The 10,717-nt window shown below is 41.4% G+C and overlaps 1 protein-coding gene across 1 annotated transcript; it reads left to right on the top strand.

The window, feature by feature from the left end:
- Positions 1 to 944: 944 nt before the first annotated feature.
- On the top strand, positions 945 to 1,994 carry LOC139713543 (adenosine receptor A2b-like). Its single transcript, XM_071625266.1, has one exon. The coding sequence runs from the start codon at positions 945 to 947 to the stop codon at positions 1,992 to 1,994; it is 1,050 nt and encodes a 349-aa protein (XP_071481367.1).
- Positions 1,995 to 10,717: the final 8,723 nt, after the last annotated feature.

Below are 10,717 nucleotides of genomic sequence, written 5' to 3'. Positions count from 1 at the left end.
AACCTACATTCATCCCCAGCAGTCTTTGCGTCCAATCAGAGCGGGTTTCCTGCAATAATCAACACCCAATCGAATTTAATTGGGTTTTCCATTTCGTTGTTTGTTCTTGCCCCGGGCTTTCACTGCTTTCGAGGCCGCTTATAATGTCAATTAGTTCGTCGAGTGTCGATGAAATGTGATAGCCGTACTCCCCTTCTCTCTCAATTTCAGTTTATCACAACGAATGCATTCTGAGTAATTTCGATTCCAACCCGATGAATTTAAAACTCGCTCGACAATGGAAAAAATCAGGCTGCGATCTTCCAAAGTCAGACAGGCTTTATCGTGTTTTTATCATGGCACGAAATCTCAGTGTGCTCAGTGAAATTCAGTAAGCTCATGAGGTCGACTCATTCCTGTTCAACTTACCCATCTTGTCTCTTGATACAAACTTATTTTGCAACCCTGACAGGTAACTCATTTAGTACATCGAAGAAATATTGAAATCGAAATAAAAAGGGGATCGAAGAAATCGAAAGTGGAATTGTCTACTCTTGATCAGACACTTTTTGGGGGTGTGTTTTCCTTTTTTCCTGAACTGAAAGGTGTGACTCTCGCTCTTACCTGCTTACTTTGCGGCCTGCTGATACTACTGGCTACATGCACTTGGCATCGCGGGTTTGCAGTTTCTAGGGCCTAATGTCGTGGGGCAACGGCGAATAGGAGAGTTTGCTTCCACTTCATTAACACAATGTTTCGGGCACCACAGACCAGTTGAATGTCAAGTTACGATCCGTGACGTTTTCGCTCTCCCCTTATGCGTTTGTCTAATTCATTTTGTTTTCCACCGACATTATGATTTTAATAGATGACAGTCTTGAAATTATATGTTGTCTCACCCATCCATTGGGACGCAGTTCATATTGATGGCGACAGTATTATAAATGAGTAGTGATCCTCGCACAATGTTTTATAACGACTCATTACAGCAAGCCAAATATCCACTGGATAATTCTCCCTTTCACCAGTCGCTCCTAATTGTGTTCTTTGCACCGGTAATGTTGGCAGCCATTGGTGGAAATGTACTCACTATCGCTGCTGTTTGGAAGGAATCGGGCCTGAGGACGCCGAATTATCACTTTTTGACGAGTCTGGCTCTCTCCGATCTCCTCACCGGCCTGGTTGCCACTCCGCTGGAACTCTACTCCAGAATCATCCAGAATCCTACCACCTGCTCCTTCGTGAAATCGGGATACTTCTCCGTGTGGTCCTACGTCTTTGGGAGCGTGTCGATTTTTCATCTTATCCTGGTCACCATTGAGCGCCACCTGGCCATCACAAGACCACTGAAGTACATCTCCTTGGTGACGTCCGTCAGGGTTCGCATCATCATCGTTATCATCTGGTGCCTGAGCCTTTCTTACGGCATTGTGACGGTAATCGACTCCTTGACGATCGAGGATGATCTGGTAACGCAGTTATGCTCCGGATTGCGTTACACCAACCCTTCAACCAAAAAGTTCTATATGGCTACAGGAGTATCCATCATGATGCTTGGTGTGTTAATGATCGCCTTTAATATCCGTATCCTTCGGATTGCTGTCGGGCAGTCTAGGCGAGTCAAGCGGCGACAAATCATAGTTGCGGCCAATAATCAGCAACCGGACTGGAAAGCAAACGCGAACCAGTTGAAGGCGACCAGGACCATTTTGTTTCTGGTAGGCATGTTCTTTCTGAGCTGGTTTCCAACTTGTATCTGGTATTTGATCCGGATGGAGGTTAACATCAGCCATTTGGGACAAATACTCCTCATCAACATCACCTTCTTCTTTACAAACCTCAGCTCCGCCGTGAACCCATTCATCTACTGCGTGAAGGATAGCGTATTTCGGCGGGCATTCTGTAAAATTTGTCCACCGATAAAAAGGTGTCTCATTGCTACCAAGATTCATCACAATCCTGAAGATCATACCTTGACAGTCATGGCGTCTCAAGCCAATATTCACAGGAGCTGAGCAGACGCTGTTTGCTCTACCATATATATTAAAAAAAAAAAAACATCCGGTGTTTAAACTGAGTGAACGGTGACTGAGCTGTAAATACTGTAGCTTTTGAAGCTACAACAAGTGGAACCATCTGTGTTCGTGTGTGTGTGTGTAATCAGTAGCGGGGTTTTTTCCCAGTCATCTTGACAAAAGAAAAAGTCTCTTGTGGAAATATATTGAGAGTCAATTCATAGTGGTGTATTACGTATTTCCTGTAATAATGATACTTTAAATCGCTTGACAGAAACTTATCATTATGACGAAATCAACTATGATGAACTAAGTGATTACTCACACCAGGAATACTTGGATTTTTGGGTAGTTTTTGCTCGTACAAACAGCGTTTACTGTGCTCTGAACAAAGTGCCCTGATTTTCTTTTTGAAAAAAAAATATGTGGAAATCCATTCAATTTAAATAACTTTTCAGTCTGTAACGTCATGATAATGGGTAACGACATGATAATGGCTAACAATGTCATAACATGAACTCTGATGTTCTTTATGAAAGTAGCAGGCCTTATGCAGGTACTGAATGTGCATCCCCCCACCCCCACAAACATACACCCACACATGCGCTTTTTGGATGTTATCATACGCTCACTCTGTGTAATTATTTTAAAAGGGGAATAATTATAAATGATGCACAGGACAGAGTGGATCGGTGAGAATTGGATGCACGAGTTTAACTTTGGAACTGTTTAAACCCACGAGCGCAGCGAGTGGATTTTAGACAGTTTCCAAAGTTAAACGAGAGCATCCAATTCTCATTGATCCACGAAACAGACCTGTGCATCATTCGTTTTATAGAATAAGCCCATAAATACATGAAATCAACTTTTTGCCTCATTATGCGTTCGGTACACCTACAACACTATACAAGGCCATGCGTTCGGTTGTGGATCAGTAAAATCAATGTATAATGATTGACCAATCAGATTGCAGAGATTCTAAAGCAGGCTGCAATATTTAGTAAAACGAATCGGGGTGAGGTTTGATGAAAATAGGACACTCCGTTCGAAAGTTATGATCATTTTTTAAATTCAAGTTTCGGTGCCGCCATATCTGGATGAGAACTAAGTCTATAATACTGTCTTTAAAGGGGAAGGCTAGTAATTGATCAGTGGGAATAAATGGAAATGCTGGGAGATGATTGTTCCAAACCTTATTGGATTCATTCAAGAGTACATTATATATCTATTGTTGTGTGAAAATTATTTGCTTCAGAATGGTCTCATATTCAAGTAATGTGCACTTTAATGTTTCCAGGTTAGCATGCCTGGTCAGTGACGGGGCATTAAGCTGCACATTACTTGAATATGAGACCGTTCTGAAGCAAATTATTTTCACACAACAATAGATATATAATGTACTCTTAAATGAATCCCTCAAGAATTGGAACAATCATCCTCCAGCATTCGCACCGATTCCCACTGATCAGTATAGCCTTCCCATTTAAAGACTGTTATCCTGAGATTCTAAACGAAAAAGTGTAAAATAAATTCACAATTTATTGTCTTGTAATATCCACCAAATCTTACGATTCCCAACTTAAAAAATGTTTAAGCTCTTTGCCTTGGGAGGTTGGACAAACCTTATCATAATTTTGATTAATGTTATACTGTTTAAAACAACAAATATAGGCATAATAGTCGTAATAACTGATAATAAAATAGAAAATAGTTGTACAAGAATCCTCGAGACCGCGCGGGACGTTGTGTTCATTGGTCAGGTCTTGTTTATCTAATTTGCCAAAATTTCAGTGCGAAAACATTATTGAGCAGAGTATAATGTTCAAACAGCACCAAACAAAAGCGTGCACTTAATATCATATACCTATAACAGTAATATATCTCAAATATCAACACGACCTGTTCTTGATGGTTTCATTTTTTTTCTTGTCACTTGCAAAAAAAAAAATGTGCACAGTTTATAAGAGGAGTATTTTCCCTCACATTGCAGCAGATTCGCATGTTTTCGTGAGAAAATTAGGCTTACTAATTTTATGTGGAAAAAACACCTGATTCTGTGAGTAGCAAACAAAATGTACTCACAGAAAATAGTTTTATGTGTGCGCGTGTGTGTGTGTGTGTGTGTGTGTGTGTGTGTACTTGTTTGAAACATTCCGGAAGGTATTATCTTCTCCTGAATATAGTCATAAAAACATTACATGAAAGCATTTGCTTGCACGACTGCACGATTCAAAGGATGCATCATAGTTTATTATTGACTTCACGTCAACAAAGTAAAATAGTGGAGATTTCATAAGGACTTGTAACGTCAATGATAGCATCACTTCTGTCAATTTGATGGTTATACAATTTAAATCGCTAACATGAAATCATGGGAACTTTCTTATTGTTACGCCTGACTTTCATGACACAAGGGTACCTCATCTGTTCCGTTCGTCAGATCTTACTCTTTGTACAACGCAACTGGAGTGTTTGGAATTGCACCATTATATGATAAAGGCAATGGGGGATGGGGGCATACAACCTTTTGCACCCCCCAATCTGTTGCATTTACACGTCGCTGCATGTGTAGCTGAACATTTCCACAATACATTATTTCACTAACCTTGGTTGGTTGGCATATTGTTCATGATCAGTCACATGAAATCAATTCCATGATGTTATGATACATAGATAAGAAATGATGTAGTTCCAGTGTAATACTGTATACACTGCATTTCTATAAAGGCCTTCTATATCAAATAAGGTTAATGGACTCAGGGGAATTCGCATAGTTTCAGAACCATATAAAATTCGACACATGATCGTAATCATCATCATCATCATCATCATTATCATCATCGTTGTCGTCATTTGCTTCCTAACACATAACTGCATGTGCCAGACGACAGTCTGCAGCGTCTTGTTGCAGTGTTAAGCCCACTAAATCGATGCAATTCTTAAAATGTTACTGACTCTTCTTCCTCTATCTTCAAGAAAATAAAGACAGCAGAACATGATTCTTGCATCTCATCAATTCAATTGAATGTGCTATTACAGTTGAAAGTATATTTAAGAGAAATAGCGTACTAATTGCCCGCTGAGTGGGGGATATATTCTATGTGGAAAAAAATGTCGATATAAAAAAAAAATCTTGTCATATATTGTATGGATTTATGAGTGTTCGTCGCACATATGAAAGAAAGATCGTTTTGTTCTTTAGTGTTGCTTTGAATGCTGTTTTTCACCATCCGTTCCTTGGCTCAAATTTCTGTAACGTACGTTACCAAAAAGTCAGATATATTGTTTTCTCAGTAGCCATGTCGATGCTACGACAAATTACACCACCACTGATACACTAGTAGTCGAATATTATCCCCCAAGTACTAGAATCATTCAATTACACATGATAAAGTTTAAAAAAAATACAAACATGTTTTAAGCCGTGTAACAAAGCTACATTGATATGATTTGTGGAATTTTCAGAAGAGCAAGTACATTGGGCCTTATTTTTATGTGCTGACTTGTAAAGGGTATCAACAGAGAAACAAGAAAAATGCCAGCTCTTTAGGCCCATAAGATATGTGACACTGGAAAAATAAAATTGTACGTTACAATGATATCTTTTCAATGTTTGAAGTCTATACACCTTAATGCTGGCAATATTTTTTTCTTCAAATTTAGCACCGTGTCTTGTGTGTGTGTGTGTGTGTGTGTGTGTGTGTGTGTTTCACTAAAATCCCTCATTCTGAGGCTATTATTTTATTCTTCCAGTGTTCATTGTGTCGCTAGCGAGATTGCAAGAAGACGTGTTGCCATCACTGACAATAGGGAGCTTTAGATTTTCGACGCGCGGACGTTCAAAGGAAAAAAACATGTTCTGAGCTTGCGCAGTAGCGCGCGTAAAGTCAATCTATTTTTAGCTTGCGTCGCCTGAGTTGTTTACTACGCGTACTGGGCTATTTTCACGTCCGCACAGTTTGCGACGTAGAGAGCTTCTTCATGCAGTGATCGTATGAGGGCTCGATTTGATTTTTTCTACGTTGCGTCCCAGCGCAATCTTAAGCCCGCCGCACACTACACGATTTTGCCCCGATTCACCGGTCTTAAGACCTTAAGACTAGATGTGTGACGTCACAGTCTTGCCAGTTTCCAGTCGTGCGACTGGGTCTTAGCGCCAGTCGTAGAGATTTGACATGTTGAATTTCTACGACCAGTCGTGAGCTTTCAGCCATTCACAATGCAGTAAAATGCAAGCGCACGCTTTACAGTCGGGTTGTATAGTGTGCGGTGTCCGGTCGTACGACTGGTCTAAAGACCCAGCTTGGCTTAAGACTTTAAGACCAGTCGGATCGTGTAGTGTGCGGCGGGCTTAAAGGGGCATAGTCCCGGTAGTGTAGATGGCGCTGTTGATGATACTGCCGAAGATTACCGAAGTAGAGCTGTCATCAAGAGTAAAGTGCGTATAGGTGTTGCTAAGTAACGTTGCCTTTGTTGTCTTCTCTGCGCATCGCGCAGTCTGTAGTAATGCCAGGGTGCGTGCATATGTGCTTGTTATTATGACATCACAAAAGAAGTTTGCTAAAGCTGTCATCCCCCTCAGCCGAATCATGAGCCGAACTGTGATCGGACCACTGACTACAGTGAATCGGATTTCTTCGGACTCGGGAAAGTGGGCCAAAGCGTAAGCGCCAAAAGAAGTCGATAGCGTAGGTCTCTATAGGAAACTTGCGCCGTGCGCCCGCGTACGCATTTGACTAAAACACGGGGACCATGCACCTTTAAAGCTACTTTTCCACACGACGCAGGGAGAGGAGAACGTCCAGCGCAAGCGTCGGCTCAAACGTCCGCGCGTCAAAATCTAAAGCTCCCTAATGAGTAATACGCAACGCAGCTTAATTGATGCTGGTAACCATGTTTATCTTTTAGTGATCGTGAATTCTGTAATCTCATTGGTCAATCAACCACGTAATATATCCCGTATTACGTGGATATGACGTCATGATACTGTATTACACAGCCAGCTGCGCGTGTACCAAAGACGCTTATAGGAAAGTGCGCGCTAATCCTGTACAAAACAAATGGACAGCGCGCGGTCCTCAAGCGTATTGTGCACATAACCTGAGACAACTAGACGCTTGATAAACAACAGCAACCTATCTGGCTACTGCATGCACTGCAGTATCTTATGGCGTGTACGTGTACGTATTTGTATGCGCCAGTATGCGCGCATCGCATGCAGTAATCAGCTCGCGAGACGAAGGCCTCAACATGGTCATGGCTGACAGCTAGCCGACGATTTCAACATCATTCACGAGGGGAAATCAGCGAGAAGAAGGTTAGCACTTACACTAAAAGATAAAATCGTTACTCCCTGCTTGTTCTTACGAAATAAAAAAAAATATAAAAAAGCATATGTACTTAAGAAATTCAATATTCTAATGGTATCGTACGAGATTGAAATGTGCATAAAACATACTGATAACAGGTCGATTTAGTGACCGTGTTCATGAAATCATGGAGCTCGTCCATTATCTCCTCCTTCGCTGACATTACTGTCCTACAAAGAAGATTATACAGTTGACTGGACTATCAAATTTTATGTATTTTTGCTTTCAATATCCTAATGGTATCCTAAGCCATTGAAACGTGCATAACGCATCCTGATAACAATACATTTCATAACAGGTACCGTTGTCATAACCATTCATGGATGTTGTCAATTATGTAGTGATTTCCTACAAGCTGACATTTTGTCTCATAAAAAAAAGATTATACAATTGAATGCACTGTCAAAATCCCAATGTACTATGCACTTTCAATATCGTAATGGTATCTAGTCCACTGAAATGTGCATAAAACATAATATGTTTTATGTTATATAATACAGTATATTATACTGATAACAATATATTTCATGGCAATACAGGTCGATAGGAATCGTGTTCATGAATTCAGAGGTTGTCCATTACTACATGACTTGTGTAGTGATCTCCTACAAGCTGACAACAATGTCCAAATTTAAAGAAGACTAAAGAGTTGACTGTAGGACCTCCTTTCTGATACATAGGGTGGAACATCCTATTACCGGACGCTTTTCTTTGTGGCTTTGAATTCCGTACTCATAGAATGAAATTTCGGCTAAAAACACCACCACTTATTCACAGACTCATGGAAATTACGAATTCAGCCAACTTACGTCATTTCTTCGTTCCAGTTTTTAGAAAATATGCTTCAAACATACCCCTCTAAAAATAGTGGTTTTTTGCGCGGTGCAAAATCGCATTGTATTACCGGACGCTATTTTCGTAATCGAATAATCGAGGTCTTTTGCACCTAATCCTTGCACCAGAATCACAATTCATCCCACAAATCACCGTACACATTCTCACCGAGCGGATGACACACAAAAAAAATCTGCAAATGAAGCTCAAATTTCGTATTTTACAGTAAAATGTCTGTCTTGACCATTTCGAACAGTTCACGCAATAAAACCTTGTGAGAAATCGACAACTGGTTAGAGAGTATACGTGCTTTGTCTATGGGAGCTGCACGTGCGGGTGATGAGTTGCGTGCCCCTTAGCGCACAACTATTCCGCATCGTTCGCGTTTGAGGACGATAGCTACAATTTTCCCGATATTGATCAGTGAACTTTTGGTTCTAATAGAATCTTCAGCATTTTTCCTGTATGTGAGTGGGATTTCATGGAATTTCAGTCGCGAAATGTGATTCAAACATGCATAAATATTAACTATAAACGAGGTGCGGGTCACTCAACTATAAATTTGAGGTAAAATGTGATTTTTTTCGTGTTTTTACATTTTTATGTGGCGTTTTTTGCGATTTCGGTCCACACAAAGTTCTGTAAGGCTAATCTACGAAGTCTCGCGCGTACAGAATGTCATTAGTACGCAAAAATGTGCGTGTCCGGTAATACCATGGTGTCCGGTGACACCATGCTTGCCCCTACTTCAAATATCAATATCCTAATCGTATTGTGGGAAAAATTGATTATAAGATTAAGGGTTTTATGTAATGGAGTGTGTGTTGTAGTAATGAAGGTCAAAAAATTCTCGCTATCGCCAATGACGTAAAAAGTACCCGGATGTGGCTTTTTCGTCAACAGCATGTAGTAGTACACTTGGTAGCAAGAGCACTTCCGGTGCGGAGCATAATTTGCACAACGCTAGCGTGCGCGTACGTGTACCTTACCTATAGCGCAGCGCCGACCACGGATACTAGTACAGTAGGCCCCTGGCCTGTATACTTGGGTGACCCGCACCTCGTCATAGTTAACGTTTGCGCATATTTGAATCACATTTCGCCACTGAAATTCTTTGAAATCCAACTCACATACAGGAAAAATGCTGAAAATTCCAATGGAATCACAAGCTCACTGATCGATATCGAAAATTTGCAGCTATCGTCGTCAAACGCGAACGATGCGAAATAGCTGTGCGCTAAGGAAGGGGCCCGCAACTCGTCACCCGCGCTCCCATAGACAAAGCACGTAAAAGACGTGTGCGGGTGACCGTGATGCTCCCATAGACATACACGTAAAAGATGCGTGCGGGGACAGTGGTGATAGTTATAACACGTAGGGTCCTATTCCGATTAAAATTTCCGATTTTCGCGAAAAACTGTTCGGTTTTCACCAAAATTTGCTTGGCCCTGCCAAGTTTCAAGCATACTGAACACAGTCCCGGGCATAAATTTTTGTTTAGTGCGCTTAAAACAATTTTAAGCGGGGTGACGGTATTCGGGCCCCTGACGAGGTGCGGGTACCTCGCTATACCACCGCCCGAGCCAGCGAGTGGCCAGGCCTGTCATACAGTACGAGTAGTCGTACACTATAGTCCCCTCCAGCTCCGGCGGCCGGCCTCGCCTCGCATTACTAGTAGCATGCACCACTGCACGCAGCGCATAAGCTACTGTAACACAGCGTACTGCTTGATCATGCGATCGATGTGCACATCACAGATCAGTCATCTCTGCATACGCTGAAAATATGCTGGGGCCGTATTCTGAGAGCTAATTAAGTGTCTGATTAGCACTTAATTACCGAATTGGTATTCTGAGAGCATGATTAAGTAGGGGGTATATTAACTACCATAGCAACAAGCGTTTTGGCGGGAAGGACTTACGCGTTTGCGCGTATCAATGCGCGTGCACCTCTGAGAGGACTTAATCACAGAGTTAATTACGAATCGGTATTCTGAGGGTGTAATTAAGTATGAAAGTTAATGGAAAACTTAATGATACCAAAGAGTGTCATTAACTACTCCGATATCACGCAATACATCGTGTTTTCTCTGCCACAACGATGCTTACCGTCTTCGGTAACCGAGGAGCGGTTGAATGTTGTTATCGTGGTATCCGTAGAATTCAGAGAAAAAAAGAAATATAGCCGATCTTCGAGGAATTTTGTCATTTTATGTGAGCAAGGAGGTTGAGATCTTCGCGTGCGTATAGGTGAGGGGTTGTAATCAAATACCGGAGTGTGCGCACGGAGCTCTTGGGTTGGGGCGTGGAGGAGCGCGCATTGAGGGCATATTTGCGCGTGTAATCATCATTTTGGCTTCTAACAACGCGTCTGATTGGATGGAATAACAATTAGATGGGAGGGACCTAAGATAATTACAGGGGACTTAATCATACCTTAATTACGTCCTCAGAATACCGATTTTGCCAATGATTAAGGGGTAATTAACTTCACGACTTAATCACGAAGTTAATTACAGAC

The sequence above is a fragment of the Diadema antillarum genome, unplaced genomic scaffold (genome assembly GCF_040938485.1).
Source record: "Diadema antillarum isolate AM-2024a unplaced genomic scaffold, OU_Dant_1.0 seq00001999_RagTag, whole genome shotgun sequence".
Lineage (NCBI taxonomy): Eukaryota > Metazoa > Echinodermata > Echinoidea > Diadematoida > Diadematidae > Diadema > Diadema antillarum.
The sequence above is the reverse complement of the archived record's forward strand: the minus strand, read 5'-3'. Positions and strand labels throughout refer to the sequence as shown.

Coding starts and splice junctions, on each gene's coding strand:
- LOC139713543 (XM_071625266.1), top strand. CDS start 945: ATGTTTTATAACGACTCATTACAGCAAGCCAAATATCCACTGGATAAT.